The sequence below is a fragment of the Hypomesus transpacificus genome, chromosome 15 (assembly GCF_021917145.1).
Source record: "Hypomesus transpacificus isolate Combined female chromosome 15, fHypTra1, whole genome shotgun sequence".
Taxonomy (NCBI): Eukaryota; Metazoa; Chordata; class Actinopteri; order Osmeriformes; family Osmeridae; genus Hypomesus; species Hypomesus transpacificus.
In genome coordinates, this window is record NC_061074.1 from 6946191 (window position 1) to 6965270 (window position 19080).

The following is a 19080-nucleotide window of genomic DNA, read 5'->3' on the forward strand; positions in this document are numbered from 1 at the left end:
TGTGATTTAAGCTAAATGAAAAGACGGAAACAGACAGTTTAGGGATAGCATAGTTTTTTATTTTTTATTTTGGGCCTATGCCTACGTCCAATATATCGGTTGACCTATGTAGGCTTACAAAAGGCCCAGTTCAGAACTGTGTATAGATGTTTTTATTTTATTTTTTAATTATTATTAGGCAGTGTTATTGCATTAAAGCAGCCTGCAAAGTCAGGCAAGGATTTGGTTTGATTGGTATCTATGGATGACAGAAAATTCGTTTAGATCAGCTGAGCGTCAAGTGAGGTCGTGACATCTTTAAATAGTTGGGCGAGGCACGAGATCTTCAGATTGCCTCTCACTGGCAATCGATCATAAATCATATTTTGCCGACACATTTCCCCGTCAAGTTGGCGCCCGTGTTAAAAGCTGTATGCCTGCTTCCTGTCAGGGCTTGATTGCGTTCGTGATACAGCATTACCTCACGACTCTATATGTCCCACAATGCACCGCGAGCAAGCGATCCCGCTGTCTGTGGTGCTGAAGCTGCGCGTGCCTGGAGCTGGTGAACCACACAGTCGGAACATCCTTGCGCGCAAAGGTCTGAGCGACGAAATAGTCTTCTAAATAGGAATCAAAGCCAAGCGTTTATTAGCCAATTATTGGTTTTATATAGTGTTAAGTTTTTTCTAGAGACAAACATTGATCACACATGTTGCTGTTTTCTTTTTTAATCGAATAAGCTCTGTCCTGCTAGATTTCTTTTTAGATAACCATCGCGTTGTTCTTTATTGCCGTCTCCGTGCTTTCCTCTTCCGCCTCGCATCCTTTATGCACAGCACGCTACTCGTGACTCCCCCGAGAAAACAGACCTTCGCGTCGGAACAGCATGGCTCTCTCCATCCGCGCCAACTGAGAGAGATGGAAGCCAAGCAACACTCAATAAAGAGCCTTAAGAGCTATCCTGAGGCCGGGGGTCGGAGCCTGGCTGCGGCTGCCGGGGGAGACGTTGGCGGCGGAGGAGGCAGTGGAAGTGGAGGTTACCGTACCGGCTCGGCCGAAATGGAGATGGAGACGAAGATCCAAAAAGCTATCGAATTCAAGGTTGAGGGTCATAGATGCTACAAAGAAAAGAAATTTCGCGAAGCTATCGGGAAATACCACAGAGCTTTGCTTCACTTAAAGGGGGTGCATGTCATCGACGGAACCACGGGCTCCGAAGTCAACCTGCTAAACCAAGCCACCGCCAAATTGACGGAGGAGCAGAGGAGAGCCGTGGAGATAACCGAGATCGAGTGTTACGACAGCTTGACAGGTGAGAGGAGACGTTTGTGTGGGGGGGTTGTGAAGTCGCCGTTTCACACACGCAGCTTATCAGCCGACCGCCAATCCAAGGTTTTTGAACCTGGAAAGCTCGTTCTGACTCAAAGCTGTTTCTTGCTGTTGTTCGTACCGGTTCATTGGGTTCGCTTGACTAAGATGGCTTTTCACGTAACTGTCTGATTTCCTCCGGCTGTTAATATCAGAAACTGATGAGACCGGCATGTTTTTTTCTTTCTCAAAGCAATCAGTGGACAGCATCATGGTGCTGAATAAGTAGCCTATCACGGGTATCATGGCGAATGTGTGTATTCGATGGATTAGGCTGTTTCTCGTGATCCTAAACCTCGTGTTTTACAAGAGCGTAACCTGATATTGACCTAATATGCCAGTCAAGGTGTCAAGATGAAGTCTTTATTTACTGCACGCTGACACGGGTTAAAAATAATTGTTGATCGTGCCAGGCGCTGAATTCCGCCGCCAGGCTTTTCCATCTAGCGTAATGCTTTCTATTTGAACCCCCTCTCTCGGTCTGGCTCCTTGGGATCATTTCCCGTTTCATTTTGTATTTCTTTCCGTTTTTATATAAAATATGTCATCCTTAAACGTTTTTTTATTATTGTAACACTAGACACAACATGTTGTCTTTAAGCCTTGATCAGTGGTTATTTTAGCTCAGCCTATAGAAAGATGTGTGTGTGTGTGTGTTTGTGCGTGTTTGTTTGTGCGTGTGTGTGAAAGAGAGAGAGAGAAATAGAGGGAGGGGGGGGGGGTCAAAGCAATAAAAACAGTCAGGGGCTCTGGGCACTTCCTGTATCCCTGTCTGCCAACCAGAGGCTAGCTACTCTCTGTTTGTCTGTCTACTCAACAGGGACTTCTGACCCAGGCCTTTTCTCTGTGGGGGAAGTTATGTTGATGTCATAAAACCTCACATCCTGTGAGTCACAGATGACATGTAGCCTTACTGTACATACATGGAGGAACAAGTGGGAGTCCTGGGGGTGGTGGGGGGGGAGTGGAGGAGATGGAAGGAGAGAGGAGTAGGTGGAGTAGTAAAACAGAAGGCAGAGAGAAGAGGTACAATAGAGTGTGTGTGCATCACCATAGCAACAGTGGTGCTTGTTCTGTTATGACTGTCCCCATTCTCCGACCAGCGCTGCGTGAGAGAGGTGACACAAGGTTACAGAAGACAATCCAAGGATCCATGTTTACTCCTGAATGTCACTGATGGAGAGCATTACAGGATGGCTGTATATCACCTAATGGTCAATCTTTGTCTCAAGCAGAATCATCTAAGCCAACAGATGTGGGTCTATAAGAGATTGTAATATGACAAAAATAATCTAATCAATCCAGCAGATGTAAGAGATTGTTCTGCTAGCAGATTCAGATCTGGTGGTCAGTTTGCCAGACGGGAGTGTAAGACAAAGACGGATTGTTGCTTGTGCAGTAATTCTGCTCCAGAACAGGGATGTGTAAGATTAGAAACCTGGATGGTCAATCTCACCAAGGAGAGTGTCTACAGAGAATATCTGTCAGATCAAACAGATGAGACCATTGATATTGTAACCATAACAATTTTGGATAATAAATCATAAACTGTGTCGTGTTTTAGAGAGAAGCAGACAGGAAGATTAGAGGTAGGCCGGTAGCTGTGTCGTGTCTTAGAGAAAGGCAGGAAGATTAGAGGCAGGCCAGTTGTGTCGTGTCTTAGAGAAAGGCAGGAAGGTTAGAGGCAGGCCAGTTGTGTTGTGTCTTAGTGAAAGGCAGGAAGGTTAGAGGCAGGCGGGTAGCTCGCTGTTTTGTCATGTCATCCTTGTCCTCCATGTTGGCCTTACATGGCTCTGACCCCTGCTAAGGCAGACTCTGCTCTACTCTGCTCTAGATGCTGTGTGAGAGAGAGAGAGAGAGTCTAACTGGGGACCCATTGTGGAATGAAGGAGAAAGGGAGGCAGAAGGAGGGAGAGAGAGAAGGTTTAGAACGTGCAAAAGAGAAAAAGAGAGAGAAAGACACAAAGAGAAAGACATAGAGAAGGGGGACAAATATGGAAAGGATCAGAAAAATAGAGGTTCAGAGGGGGAGGACAGAGAGAGAAATAGCCAGAGAGGGAGAACGTGAGGGGGGGGGGTGGGCGCTAGCATACTACATTGACCATATTTACCATGGCAACCAACATGCACATCTTTTCCTTTTGTTGTAGTAGTTCCTGTTCATTAATCTGTCTCAGACTCTATGTCTGTGGCTTGGTGTGTGTCTGTAGCTGTGTTGGTGTCTGTGGCTTGGTCTGTCTCTGTAGCTGTCTTGTTACGTATTTGTGACTAGCTCAGTACCCGGAGTCCTGCTGGACAGAAGGGGGCCCCTGTGGTTTGTATCTGAGGCTGTGCTGTGATTGGTCAGCTGGCCCAGGCTGTGACGCATGCTACAGGGCAACGGAGCGGACAGGAACCCACCAGCTTCACTGTGTGTGTGTGACCTTGTGGATGTGTGTGTGTGTAGATGTACTTGTAATATTGTATGTTTATGACAGTCTATGTGTGAATGTACGTGTGTATGTTTCTGTTAATGTGTGTGTGTGTGATATTGTGTGTTTATAATAGTGTGTGTGTGACTGTCCGTGTGTTTCTGAGTATCTGTGAGTGTGATGTGTGTATGATTCTGTTTGTCTCAGCAATCGTAGCACTGCGGGCAGCAGCTGCCCTCGGGCTGTGTTGGGTATGGGGGGGAGGGGCTCCAGGGGGGGAGGGGCTCCAGGGGGGGGAGGGCTCCAGGGGGGAGAGGGGCTCTGGGAGGGGTGGGGGTGGTTGCCGGGGACTGCTCATCCTGCCATTCTTACTGGCTGTGCTGACATGGCTGTTAGTGTGTGTGAGTGTTTGTGTATGTGTCTTATATCTATGAGTGTTTGTGTTATGTGTTGTGACACTGACAAGCTTTCCCTCCTGTTATGTGTGCTGTGCAAGTCACAGCACCTTTCTGAAGGGGGCTGGGAGAGAGGACAGGACAGGTCTGTCTGAAGGGGGCTGGGAGAGAGGACAGGACAGGTCTGTCTGAAGACATCAGAAGAGACAGGCTGAGATCGTCCTGGAGGACGCAGAGAGAGGAGGAAAGATGGGGGAAGAGAGAAGAGAGAATAAGTAATGTAGAAGAGAAGGATGTAGAGGGAGGGAAGATAGATAAAGAGAGGAGAGAGGGAGGAGTGGGAAAAGAGAGAGAGAAAGTTGAAGACAGATGGAGGAATACAGCCATGGAGACATTAAGGAAAACTTGGCTGGATGAGAGGAAAGAAGAAATCAATACAAACACAAGCGAGTGATTTTTATGGTATGATGTGAACAAGGCTAGCAAGAGAGAGAAGCAGAAAGAGAGACAAGCAGGAGAGTAAGAGAACCGAGAGCGAGACAAAGAGAGAGAGACTAGCAGGAGAGAAGGAGAAAAGATGGAGGGAGAGAGAGAGAAAGAGACAGACCCTGAGACAGAGACAGATATGGTTAGATAAATAAGCAGGTGGAGATAAGAAGAGGGCATGGCTAAACCCTAGTGCTGTTACTTGATTCTGAATAGGTTAGTCCAACATCTGAAGAAAAGCCTGAACTCAGCAGCCTTCTTTAAGAGAGAAAAAGATCCCAAATGTTACTGGCCGTGTCTACATGGTCACATGCTGTCTGCCTGCCTTCCTGTCCGTTTTTACCTTCCTGTCTCTGTCTGTCTGTCTGTCTGTCTGTCTGTCTGCTGCAACATGTTAATCAGAGTGGGTCTAATATTCATCCGCTCACCCAGACGCATTCTGTTACCAAGTGTGTGAGTGTGTGTGCGTGTGTGTGCGTGTGTGTGTGACCAAATACAGCCTGCCGATGACCTGGAAAGTGAGGCACAAGCGAGGACGTCATCATCATACCGTAAAGGCCTAAATCTGGGCCAAACTGTAAAGGCCTACATCTGGGCCATACTGTAAAGGCCTACATCTGGACTAACTATCTAGAAAGAGGAGAGATATTTGACCTGTTTTCAAGGGGAGATAAGTGTTGCATTAAACAGACTGTGTACCGGTCATCTGGAAGATCAAACTATCGTCTGATTGGCTAGTAGTGCCTCTAATGTGTGTTTTGCTCCCTGTGAGTGTGAGTCATGAGTATCGGGGGGGGGGGGGGGGGGGTAGGGGGGGGAGTCAGCAGCAGGAAGTGCTAAGTGATGCGCTTTGTTTTGTAACAGCCAGCGGCTTCGGATCACTGTGCTTGCAGTCGTGATGACCCAGCAGTTTCCACCCACCTGTCATGCCTAAGAAGAAATCGAGTGTTTGTGTGTCTCTGTGTGTCTCTGTGTGTGTGAGAGAAAGAGAGTGTTTGCGTGAGCGTGTGTGTGTGTCAGTATTCCACACCCCATCTATCTGAACTCGTCATTTCAGCAAGGGGCCAGTTCATCGATGAACTTCTGAACTGTGACTTGCAGTTGCAGGCAGTCATTGTAATGAGGTTTTAATGAGCTGTTAGATGTCAACAACATCTGTTCCTCTGAGAACTCTACAGACTACGGGATCCACTCTCCTACAACAGAGTAGAAGCTTTGAGAATGAGGCAGATATTCTGTTCGTCAGGTATCTCCAGATGCACAATGTCACGATACATAAGGTCTCCCTAGCAAAGAGACGAGAAAAGGACAAGAGGGAGAGGAGAACAAAAAAATAAGGAAAGACAGGAGAGGAGGAAGGGAGAGGTAGAAGAGAGGGAGAGGAAGGAGGAATAGGAGGGAGGGAGGGAGGGAGGGAGGGAGGGAGGGAGGGAGGGAGGGAGGGAGGGAGGGAGGGAGGGAGGAATAGGAGGAATAGGAGGAATAGAAGGGAGGGAGGGAACAGAAGGAGACCAGGGCGAATAAATTCCTGTGGGATGGAGAAGAATTTGGGAAAACAGTTTGGAGCTGGGAGCTGCAGGCGTCTAGTGTGCCAGGTCTGCAGATGGCATGGTTGCTGCCGTGGGGGGCATGGTTGGCCTGTACTGTACTGTACCACAATGTACTCCTCCACACACACCACACCACTCCACCACAGCTGAAGGGGGTGGACAGGGTTAAAGAGGGGAGTGTGTGTGTGTGTGTGTGAGAGACAGAGAGACAGAGAGAGAGAGAGAGAGAGAGAGAGAGAGAGAGAGAGAGAGAGAGAGAGAGAGAGCGACAGAGAGAGAGAGAGAGAGAGACTGAGAGAGAGACTGAGAGAGAGAGAGAGAGAGAGACAGAGAGAGAGAGAGCGAGAGAGAGAGAGAGAGAGAGAGAGAGAGAGAGAGAGAGAGAGAGAGACAGACAGACAGACAGAGAGAGAGAGAGAGAGAGAGAGAGAGAGAGAGAGAGAGAGAGAGAGAGAGAGAGATAATTTGGAAGAGAGCGGGGAAGAAGAGGTACAAGTGTTTCCAATGATCGAGAGCGAAGTGCGGGGGGAGGAGGCAGAGGAAGTAGGTGAGAGAGGGAGGGGGACAGCAGGCTGGGGAGAGGGAGCCTTGTGTCATAACTAAATAACACCTAGTCATCTGGTATTATCATGAGGATGGAGAGAGGGGGGGTTGGCCGGAGGGGGATGGAAAGAGAGAGACAGGGAAACAGGAAAGGAGAGAGAGGGAGAGTATGCAGAATATGATGGCATGCCAACTCAACAGTGATGAGGATACAGTGACACGAAGCAGCCTATCACACAGAGCTCCAGTGGACTCTCAGCTCTCTGATCAGGCTAACTGTTTAGACATCTGTCTGGGTTCTCTCCACATTGGTGGGTTTATGTATTTACGGTGTTGTCAGACTACAGTGTTGTCTCTGTGGCCTAGCAACAATGAAATGAGAGATGGTGTCAGTCCTCAGTGTTGCTCCTGTGGCCTCAGCTAGGAGAGCACACACTTATACTTTACTCATCTCCAGAGTAGAGATGATATCGTTCTTTGTTTTCAAATCCAGAAACATATTGGAGCACAGAAGAGATAAGTCTAGGTTGAAAGAAAGACAGAATGTTCCGGGCTGTCCTGGCCTAGTAGAATGGAGACACGTTGTTTATGAACCTGGATCGCCCTCTGATTGGCTAGTCTGACTGTCTGACTGACTGACTGACTGACTGACTGGCTGACTGACTGGCTGACTGGCTGGTCTACCTCTTGTACTGTATGTGTGACCAGCTGTGTTCAGATTGGTGTTCCAGCAGCATCCTTCCCAGACAGAGAACCAGCATTGCCAGCCTGAAACCAGATGAGAGTGTTGATCAGGACAGTCTCACATATCAGCTGGTTTGTTGAACCACTTAGAAGCTCACAGTAGTTTTACTGTTTGACGGCAGAGGAGCGCATCAAAGCTGACTCTGAGAGAACGCTGGCCAAGGTAGTTGGCAGAGCCATCGCTATCTCTCTCCCTCTGTCCCTCTCACTCTCTATCTCTCTCCTTCTGTCCCTCTCTCTCTCTCTCCCTCTCTCCCTCTCCATTTGTCTCTCCCTCTTTCTCTCTGTCTCTCTCTCTCTCTCTTGCTTTCTTGCCCCCTCTCTTTCTCTCTGTCTCGTTCTCTCTGTTTCTCTCTCTCCTCCTCTCTGTCACCACCCCTTTGCCCCCTCTCTTTCTCACTACCCCTCTCTCTCCCTCCCTCTTCCCTTGTTTCTCCATTTAAGTGCCACCACACCTTGGTGCCTGTCCCGTGTCCCTCAGTGAAGGGCAGTGTGTCTGGTCAGCTGAAGGTCTTTTACAAATACGGCACTTCACTTACATGAATTGGACAGGAAGTGGAAGACCACCACCTGGTTCCCTGTAGGAAACCAGACGAGATCATCTCTGAGGTCGCTCAACGATGTTTTTGACCCCAGTCACGGACCCGAGAACGCTGAGTTGGTCCGTAATGATGTAATCGCCGATGAAGTCATCGCGCTGTGTCCGTCTCATGTAGGAGACTCAGTAGTCATGGTGACAACTCCTTCTAGCATATTAATATTTAAACAGGGGAGTCATCTCCTGAAGAAGTGATTGTTGTAGGTGAGCAGACTGGTGCCGGGGTGGGCGAGGCAGGCAAGGCAGGCGAGGCAGGCGAGGCAGGGCATGAGGGGGAGGGAGTACTGGGTTACCTCATATCTGTAGAGGAACAGAAGGAGAGAAAAGCTCAAAGATGACTGGATGCACAGCACACAGCATCTGATTTAGGATAAATCCCCTCTCTTATCTCTATCTCTCTCTCTCTCTTTATGTGAGTCTCTTATTCCTACTCCCCCCCTGCTCTCTCTCCCTCTCTCTCTCTCTCTCTCTCTCTTTCTCTCTCTCTCTCTCTCTCTCTCTCTCTCTCTCTCTCTCTCTCTCTCTCTCTCTCTCTCTCTCTCTCTCTCTCTCTCTCTCTCTCCTCTCTCCCTCTCTCTGTTTCTCACTATCTCTCTCTGTTTTTCCCTATCTCTCTTTCTCTGTTTCTCCCTATCTATCTCTCTCTCTGTTTCTCCATATCTCCATCTGTTTTTCCCTATCTCTATCTCTCTGTTTCTCCCTATCTCTCTCTCTCTCCCTGTTTTTCCCTATCTCTCTCTCTCTGTTTCTCCCTATCTCACTCTCTCTCTGTTGTTCCGTATCTCTCTCTCTCTCCCTGTTTCTCCCTATCTCACTCTCTCTCTGTTTCTCCCTATCTCACTCTCTCTCTGTTTTTCCCTATCTCTCTCTCTCTGTTTCTCCCTATCTCACTCTCTCTGTTTCTCCCTATCTCACTCTCTCTCTGTTTCTCAATATCTCTCTCTCTCCCTGTTTTTCCCTATCTCTCTCTCTCTGTTTCTCCCTATCTCACTCTCTCTCTGTTTCTCCCTATCTCACTCTCTCTCTGTTTCTCCCTATCTCTCTCTCTCTCCCTGTTTTTCCCTATCTCTCTCTCTTTGTTTCTCCCTATCTCACTCTCTCTCTGTTTCTCCCTATCTCACTCTCTCTCTGTTTCTCCCTATCTCTCTCTCTCTCTCTCTCCCTGTTTCTCCCTATGTCTCTCTCTCTCTGTTTCTCCCTATCTCACTCTATGGGAGGGATCTGACAGATTAAGCTGGCTACTTAATTTTCCTTCACTCCATGGATTGCTGTTGTACCCTGGGTGATCCATGCAAATGTGTTTGGCGTGCCTGCATTTTCTAAGAAAGATGGTTGGTTTGTGTGTGTGTTCAGGGGAACCCTATGTTGCCAGGGGGAAGACTAACACTGCCACGCTGTGCAGGGAATGCAATCAGAGCAGAGAGAGCACAAACACCTGTTTCTCTTTTTTTTCTCGCTGCAATTCTGCAGAGGAGTGCTGAGGATGCCAGCGAAGTGCACACACATACTGTACACATACTCACTCACACTCACACACACACACACACCGAAAGATCAACAAAGGTGTGTAATGATGGGCTTCTTGCTGTGATTGGAGGATGTTTTAGTCTAAGTGCATCAGTGGCAGACACTCTGAGAGAGCTTATTTGTAGCTCTTGTTCTCATACAGATATTTCCGTCTTTAATGACTTGAGGAAATGAGGAATTTTAGTCATCAGGGAGCCAAGGTCTCTGCTTTCAACCTCAAAGGAGGCTGCTTTACTGGATCAATGGAGAATTTGAATAGCTATAACAGCCACCATGCAGAACTCTGAGAGAAAAGAGGGGTAGAGGGGAGGAAGAAGGAGAGAGGGTAGTAAATTCAGCTTTACAGAGAGAGAGGGACAGAGACAGGGGGGAAAGAGAGAGGGGTACAGAGAGAGAGGGACAGAGAGAGAGAGACAGAGAGAGGGGGAGAGAGAGAGCGGGACAGAGAGAGAGAGACAGAGAGAGGGGAGAGAGAGAGCGGGACAGAGAGAGGGGGACAGAGAGAAGAGAGCAGAGAGAAGAAAGAGAGAAAAAAGATAGGAGATGAATAGATCTATAGATGATGGGGCAAAAGACAAAAGACAAGAAAAACAGAAAATACAAGGAAGGCAAGGGAGGACAGGATGCGAGAGAGAGGGACAGAGAAACAGAGGGCAAAGTGGCATCAGAGCAGACTGCTGTGTCATGTCAGAACAGTCAGGTGATGAAGAGAGCCAGCAGCGTCAACCCTGCCCTTCTCAATGACAGAGGAGGGAGGGAGGGAGGTGCAGTGGAAGAGAGAGGGTATTGACTGAGGGCTTAGAGAGCTATTCCTGGAGGGACTGGAGAGATGATCTGCAAGTGATGTCCAGAGACTGAAGGGCTCTTAGTACCCGGGTTGCAGCCATTAAGAATTAGGGTTGGGTACTGAAATGGCAGCGGTACCTATATGACGGTATGTAGTGGACTTAATCAAAACGCAGATTTCGGTGCCTCATAAATGCCTGAGCTGTCTATTGAAATATTTGCCCTCTGGCGCTCTGAAATGGACATGAGAAGCATCATCACCGCACATGATCGTTATTTAAAATTTAGCCTACTGCACTTATATAATTTCCTAATAGAAAATTCACGTGAATGCATGTCGGAAGACGGATAGTCAAATAACATGGCAGACAACTGTTTTTTTTCTCCATAATAAAGCTGTTCTTTTGTTTTGGGGCTCTCTTTTTCCTTTTCTTTTTATCGGTTCAGGCACCGGAACCGTTTTAAAAGTATCGATTTGGCACCGGTATCGAAAAAACCCAAACGATACCAAACCTTTAGCAGTTTTGTGTGTGCACTGTGTGCGCGTGTGTATAGATGTTGTGTGTGGTGTGTAGGTATGTGTGGATCAGCGGTCTGGCCTTCCAGAGTGATGGACAGCAGACTAATCCACTCCACACCAGTGGTTTTAAATTAGCCTCCTCAAAACGACCCTGGGAGGGAGGGAGGGAGACATTGCTGATAGATGTGAGGGATGTGTGAAGAATGGAGAGAGAAAAAAGACAAGAGAAAAGAGGGAATAAAGAAGGAGGAAGAGAAAGAAAGAGGGAGTTCAAGGAAGAGAAGAGAGGTGATGGAGGAGAGATAAGGAAACAAGTGAACAAAAGAGATGACAGAGAGAGACAGATAGAGATAATACAATTAAAGGAGTCTGAGTGAGGGAGTGGTGTCTCTCTAATCTGATATCCATTGCTGCAGAGTTTTCCCTTTTTTTGTGCAGTTCGTCTGTGGTTCCATTTGCCATTCATCTCCTCTTACACTCATCCCTCCATGTCTCTTTTCATGCATCTCTCTTTCTCTTTCAGTCATTTCCTCCATCCCTTCCTGGTTGAGTGTCAGTTCTTCCTGGTCGAGAGTCAGTTCTTCTTGGTTGAGAGTCAGTTTCTACCTGTCTGCTGTTCTGTTCTGCACAGAAGAAAAAAAATCCAGAACATGTGTTAACTGCACCCACTCACATGGCACCTCTCTTCACACATACACACACATTTACACAGACACACACACATTTACACACACACATATATACTGTACACTCGCCCACACACACTAAGCAGCTGTCGTTGCACCTGTTGGATTTTTCCTAAAAGAGATAAGACAAAATCTTTCTCGTGGCATACTTCTCCCCCGTACAATCTGTCTCTCTGTAGGACTCCAAGAGACAGACAGAGAGGAAGAGAAAATCATTTGAGTGAGAGACTCCCATATCAATGTGGTCAAGGCCATACCTTTAATGACCTTCCTCCGTCAATCTCTTACTCTCTCCCTCTCTCTCTCTCTCCCTCTCTCTCTCCCTCTTTCTCTCTCTCTCTCCCTCTATCTCTTTCTCATCACTCTATATGTCTCAGGTCAACACAATCCTTGTTGAACACTACATTTGTGTGTGTGAGTTTGTGCGGTGTGAGGGAGTGTGTGTGTGTTGGGATGGTGTTGATATTGTTACCCTGGGCTGGTCTTGATGCTGCTATCATTATCACAGCATAACACAGGATAATGCTGTTCTCTTCCCTCAAACACTCCGTCCGTCTGGCTAATGGCCCTCCTGTGTGTGTGTGTGTGTGTGTGTGTGTCTGCCTACATCCATGCCTGTTGGTGAATTCTGAGATCGTTAGCCATTATGCTATTAGTATCTGTAACTGGATCATCCTAGATCTCCACGGTACTGGCTGATAGTGCAGAAATATGGATGGAGAGATGGATGCATGGGTGGATGAACAGTGACTAATGGACAGAGAGAAAATTGTGTGTATGTGTGTGTGTGTTTGTGTGTGTGTGTGTGTATGCTAACCCTGTAGTAGCATAAAGTAACAAGCTCCAGTGTCACGATAGTGTTGAGATTGGTGGCTGGAGGCGTTAAGATTTAAAAACAGCACAGAAAGATGGGGAGAGAGGGAACAAGAAGTGAGATATGAAAGAGGGAGAGATGAAGAGAAGCTCACAAACACAGACATACAGACATACCTATGCACACACACACACACACACACACATACATACAGACATACCTATGCACACACACACATATCCCCATAGATCTGTAATGGCAGGCCTCATCCCCTGACGTCCATGATGAATAATTTAGTTTGATGCATTTGTGGACAAATTCCCACTGATTGATGAAGCCCTATTCCATTCCAACAAGCATTGTTGCACACACACAAATACACACTCCAAAACGTGCACGCACACACACACACACTTCATCTACCTATCTGGGGACCAGTGTTACAGGGAGGTGACAGGTGCTCAAACTGAAAGTGTCCCTAGTGGGCCACCCCTCTTCCTCTTGCCCTCCCTCCACCCCTCTTCCTCCTTCCTGCACTCCCTCCACCCCTCTTCCTCCCTCCTGCCCTCCCTCCACCCCTCTTCCTCCTTCCTGCCCTCCCTCCACCCATCTTCCTCCCTCCTGCCCTCCCTCCACCCCTCTTCCTCCCTCCTGCCCTCCCTCCACCCCTCTTCCTCCCTCCTGCCCTCCCTCCACCCCTCTTCCTCCTTCCCTCCCTCCATCCCTCTTCCTCCTTCCCTCCCTCCACCCTTCTTCCTCCCTCCTGCCCTCCCTCCACCCCTCTTCCTCCCTCCTTCCCTCCCTCCATCCCTCTTCCTCCTTCCCTCCCTCCACCCCTCTTCCTCCCTCCCTCCCTCCCTCCCTCCACCCCTCTGCACTTCCTTTTTCTGATCTCTCTTCTCCACGCTCCTCCCCCCCACCCCCTCTCCTCCACTCTCTTTTCAGCGCCCCTTCCCTGCCAAGTCAGGGAAACATGGATTAAGCATGGTGACTCCATTAGCTTGTAATTCTAAAGGTGTGCTATGCTTGCTAGTTTCCCCTCCGCCGCGCCACGCCCCCCGCACCAATACCCCCTCCACCCATTTCCAGGAGAGTTCAACAGCAGCAGCATGGTGAACTAGATTACACAGCATCCCTCAGGCCTCCTTTGGTGTGTGTGTGTGTGTGTGTGTGGGTGTGTGCGTGTGTGTGTGTGCGTGTGTGTGTGTTAGTTGATGTGGTCTCTGTCCCTGCTCTACTACACTTTATTAATATGATTACTAGCTTCTCAGCGCTGTGTCCTGGAGTTATTTATGTCTGTTTATATCTATTTCTATCTCTCTGTAATCTAGGAGTCTCTGTCTTTCTCTTCTGCTTGACATAAATCCGTCGTCCCACCCCCTGTTGGTGTAATGTATCTCAGGATGGTACTGTTGTACTGTTCTGAGCTGCAGTGGAGGTGCAGTGACTCAGTCTATTTCTCTCTCTCCATCAGTTTCAACCCCTCCTCATCTCTCTTGTTCTCGTCTCTGTACCCTACTTGTCACTTTTAAACTGTATGTTTGTCCCCCCCCAGCCTGCCTGCTGCAGTCGGAGCTGGTGAACTATGAGCGTGTGAAAGAGTACTGTCTGAAGGTGCTGGGTCACCAGAGGGATCACTTCAAGGCCATGTACCGTGCCGGCATCGCCTTCTACCACCTGGGAGACTACGACTGTGCCCTGCGCTACCTACGTGACGCCAAGAACCGAGAACCCACAGGTAAGCCCAGCATGTGGTGCTCTTTTTTGGGGTGAACGGCTCCTTTCAGTGTCAGTCATGTTAAGATGACAGTAAACCAACAATGTCCATGATAAAATGATTCTCCGTTTTCTCCCTCGCCCACCCTCCCCCTCTCTCTCTCTCTCTCTCTCTCTCTCTCTCTCTCTCTCTCTCTCTCTCTCTCTGTCTCTCTCTCTCTCTCTCTATGTCTCTCTCTCTCTCTCTGTCTCTCTCTCTCTCTGTGCTTTCCTGTCCAAACCCCCAGACACCAACGTGTTGAGGTACATCCAGCTGACGGAGATGAAGATGATCAAAAGCAGCCAGCGAGACAGAGAGAGAGAGGAGGCTCTGGGTTAACCTCTGACCTCGACACCTGCTCATCTCCATTCCTGTGACCTGAGATCCCTACACCCTCCATCCTACTCTTCCTCCTTCTCCTTTTCTCTGACAGATCGCTAGATGAGGAAGGCTCAAACTCTACAGACCAACCAGGATGAAAACTGAGCATTTTGCGCTCAATAACTTCCTTCCCTCCTTCCCTTTCCTGGATTCCTCCCCACCTGGGGCTTCCCTCCCCAAACTGTCAACAAAACAACAACAAGCAGCGTAAAACGTTGAACGGAAAAGGAGCTTCAGAAAGATAAACAACATGAGGAGTTGTTAGGCTTGAATTGGTAAACTTCTGAAAAAATTTAAAAACATGTTCAGTTTTCATTTTATTTTCTTTATTTCATGATTTGAGGACCAAAGGAAGGTTGTGGGACAGTGGAGGGCTAGGGTGGGGGTAGTGGGCTAGGGAGCAGGTGGAAGTGTGTGGGATGGTGGTGGTTAGGTTCTGGGTGGAGGAGGATGGGAGTTGTGTGAGGTGTACTACATATCAGATGCCCAGATGGATGGTGGCCCGTGAGGCCAAACCTGTCCCCCTACAGTGTCCTCAGAACCCAGCGACCCTGAGGAGACCTGCTCTCATCACCACGCTACAAGCTAGCATGCTATAAACAGGCCAGCTACAATGCTAGCCACGGGATAGATAGAGACTAGGTTAGACATAGACTCGCTAAGAGCTAGGTACATGTGTACCTGAGCTAACACGCAATCGCTATATCTTTTGGCTGTTTACTGAAGGATATAGTTTGAGGGAGCTTGCCTCTGTCTCCGTGTTCCTGCCCTCTTCCTTTCTTCTGAACTACCTGGTCTCAGTTTTTCAATTCAAGGGCTAATTCAAGTGTTTGTGATCCTTTCTTTATATTTGACCAGGATTTTTTATTTTGCTGTTGATATTCATTGTACTTACTTACATGTTGGTTGTTTAAAAAAGCAGAGAGCATAACCTGTCTTTTCTGAGGGGCAAATTAACTAGCAGACTGTCCAGCTGTGTAACAGGTATGTGTTGTTGTGGATCCGTGTATTGAAGTTGTCGTCCAACCCCCCCACTGAAGAGTGCTGTGTAACTAACTGTTTTACCCCCCCCCCCCCCCCCGCCCCCCTCCTCTGCCCCAACAGCACTAAAGCTAATGATGTCACAATGGAAAATAATAGTCAGTAGGAAGTTCCATCAAGCACAGCTGGCTGCAGGTCTACTGGACCGTTCTAGAATTCTCCTTAGATAGGGAGTTCTTCTCCACAGAGCTCTGCATCACCGATTTCTGTCTAGGAAGCCCTTAAATGCTGACGCTGACAGACTCGGAGCAGAAGACAGATCACACACACCTGTCCTGCCTTTCTGCCATCCCAGCCCTGTCAGTCCCTTATACAGTGTTTGATATTCCAACAAATTTTATATAAATAGGTGTCAGTGTAATCTTTATTCATTTGATAAATTATCCCAAGAGCCGAGTTCCCATCACTTAGAGTACATAAACAGCGATTGATGACCTGATGGCTGAATTAAAGCGTGGTCTGACAGTTGTTTATTAACAGTTTATCAAACAGTTTGTTAAAAACCAACTCCAGAAATGCTGACAGGAAGTTGGCCTTCCAGTCCTTTGCTAAGGAGGTGTGACAGACATGTAATAGCATTACCTTAATCTCCTACTCCAGAACCATGGGGCCCAATCCCCCCCCCAACTCCCACCCCTGTGTGCAAGACAAGCCCCTGCATGGCAACCTGCAGCTCCACAGGAAGCCATCTTGGATCCAGATTGGGAACGGATGGTGTGTGTCTGGTTTGTTGCTGCTTCTTGTCATGGCATGCTAGCCCCCTTAGCCATTTAGCCCAGTTAAACACTCTGCTAGCAGACTCCTACCACACAGAAGGGATTCCCAGGAGAGTCACAGCAGCACAGTGGCCTAGATTAAACCCTGGATCTGGAGGGTGGATAACTCGCCTGTACTGGACCCTGAGAGGAGGAGGAATTAGGGTCAGCGTGCAGCAGTTTTGGGTCTCAGGCTGGGATAGGAGAGAGGGGATTGGGACCCAGGATCGGGGACTGGACTGGCCTGCTCTGGGGCTCTCTACTAACAAGATCTGAAGCTGTGGATGAGCAGTCAGGATCAAAGAGAGGCCTTGGACATTCAGAACTCTTTCTGGTCTCTCGGTGAAGACAGAGACTGGCCTGAATACTTAACAGCCTGGGGAGAGAGATAAACCTGAATTTCTTTCAGACTGAGGAGAGAGATAACTTGGATTTCTTTCAGACTGAGGAGAGAGATTGACCAAGAGCAACAACAGTGAACAAGTTAAACCAACAACAGGGAGAGACAGACGCAGAGAGAAAGACAGGGATAAATAGCTGAACAGAACTGTGATGGAGAGCAGAGCAAAGCATCTGTAGGGACCTGTTCTGTGGTCTCCATGGTTACCTGGTCTCAGTCCCCTCCCCCAGGCTCCCCTCCTGGGAAAGGTCTGGTCCCATGATCATCCTCTCCATGGCACCAGGCGGCCATCTTGTTTCTGTCCGATCATGCTGACTCATTCCTGCCCCGTGTGTATGGCTGTCTAGAATTGCTTCCTGCTCATTAACTACAGGTCTGGGTTCAGTTCATCCAGACCTCAGCCCATAGACAATCAGCTGTCAGATCAACTGTGACTGACCCAGGACCAGTTGTTATGGGAACATAATGTAACACCATACTGTCTGTTCTTTGCTAATAGAGGTAGAGACAACAGACCTTCTGTGTCACATGCTCAGCGAACAAGAAAACAACAAAAGCACAAAAAAAGGTGATTGGAAAGTAAATGGCTATGTGCTTGTTGCTTCATTTTCTTCTTTCCTTTGACGTCTTTTAAGGTTACATGTTTGTCAAAACATAGTTCTGTGGTTATGAGACAATTGTAAAAAAGTGAAAAACAAACATTCAACAAAAGACAGCAACAAAGTGGAAAAGTACTGGTTGGGAACAGCTTTACTTTACTGAGTTATTTCATGTACGATGAGTACCAGAGAGAGAAGGAGTCCTGTGATATCGTCTCCACAGCGACTGGTTGTGTCCTTGTGTCTGTCTGTCTGTCTGTGTGGGGGGTCCAGTCCCCCCTTCCCCCCCCCCCCCCTCTCCAAGACTAAGTCTGTAGTCTAAAGCAACCTTTGACCTGTCCTTTATAAAAAATACAGTTTCCTTCCTGTTGCTGTTGTTGAGAAAAGTGAGCGGGGATCATGTACCTGGAGAACCACAGGACCCAGAGGAACTACAAGAACAGGAACTGCAGTACATGCTTCTTTTCATTGGTCTCTCACTCCTGCCATAGAGAAAGATAGACCAGAAGCTGAAGACCCCAGAGTGGTGATGACTCTATTAAGCCCTTACATCTATGTCTGTCTCTCCTCCTCTCTCACTCTCTTTCTTCTTCTTTGTTTCTCTCTATCTTTCTCCCTCTCTCCCTCTATCTCTGTCTTTTTATATCTCTCTCTCGAGTAAGGAAGATCTGCTTTCTATATCTCACCGTCCAGACATGGGTGGGTTATGCTAAGTAGTAATGTTCGAATGCTAGCCCGGGAATGCACTACAGATTGATTAATGAAGACTATAATTAAAGTTTAAAAGAAAAAGAAATTTTGTTGCATAAGTGTGTTGCCTCTCTTAAAAGTGTGTCTGTTGGTGAATGTTAACAATAACAGCACATAGATACTCACATACCTTGACCCAATGCTGGTTAAGCAGAAGGGACTCTCTCCCATACTTTCTACTGCACCACCCCTCCCCTGCACCCCCTCCACCTCTTCTGCCCCCCCACCATCTCTCTCTGAAGGTAATAATGTGTCTGTCACTGCTGACTGGCCAGCTTAATGACTCCCTGAGCTCCAGAGAGAGAGAGAGAGAGAGAGAGGAAGGAAGAGAACAAGAAGAAGGGAGGGAGAGAGGAGGGAGCAGAGGTGGGAGGGAGACAGATAAAGAGGGGAATAGAGGTGGGGGGAGGGAGGGAGGGAGGCAGAGAGAGGGGGTAGCGAGGGAGATAGGGAAAATAGTGGAGTAATAAAGGTAGGGAGAAGAAGAGAGAGGAAGCAGGGTGCAGGATCAAAACAGTGAATAAGCACAGGAAACAATGGAGGGGTAGAGAAATAAATCGAAGGTAAAAAAAAACACGTTTTGTCAGTGTGTTTTTGTGTGTATATGTGTGTGTGTGTGCATGTGTGTTCAACAGGTCTCATGTCATTCCAATGTTTGGATACAATGTGATGCAACCTCTTTGCATTTCATCATCTGACACCACCTACACATACACAGTATTGTTCATTTTTTCCAAATCTTACTTTATTATATATATTGGTGAAAAGTATATGAGCTCATATAGGTTAGGACTTACAGTATTTATTCTGGATTTAGATGCTTTATTGTAGGTTTAGATATGCTGGTAGGATGGTCTAGATGAGCAGGACCTGTACCAGTTACCATGGCAAATACACATGAACCTTGAAACCCACAGACTGTTCTAGAGGTGCAGTGAGGACATCACAGCTTGTTGCAGCTGATTGTTCTAATAGATCATCACCACCT

At 47.8% G+C, this 19080-nt stretch overlaps 1 protein-coding gene across 1 annotated transcript; it reads left to right on the forward strand.

Annotated features, from left to right (window-relative positions):
- Window positions 1-616: 616 nt before the first annotated feature.
- Window positions 617-15617, forward strand: ttc9b (tetratricopeptide repeat domain 9B). Its single transcript, XM_047035935.1, has 3 exons — window positions 617-1294; window positions 13966-14148; window positions 14414-15617. The coding sequence occupies exons 1-3, from the start codon at window positions 811-813 to the stop codon at window positions 14503-14505; spliced, it is 759 nt and encodes a 252-aa protein (XP_046891891.1). The 5' UTR covers window positions 617-810; the 3' UTR covers window positions 14506-15617.
- The last annotated feature ends 3463 nt before the right edge of the window (window positions 15618-19080 follow it).

Excerpts from the sequence above, each read along its gene's own strand:
- ttc9b (XM_047035935.1), top strand. The coding sequence starts at position 811 with ATGCACAGCACGCTACTCGTGACTCCCCCGAGAAAACAGACCTTCGCG. Across the intron at positions 1,295-13,965 it reads GTGTTACGACAGCTTGACAG|CCTGCCTGCTGCAGTCGGAG; the intron begins GTGAGAGGAGAC and ends GTCCCCCCCCAG. Across the intron at positions 14,149-14,413 it reads CAAGAACCGAGAACCCACAG|ACACCAACGTGTTGAGGTAC; the intron begins GTAAGCCCAGCA and ends CCAAACCCCCAG.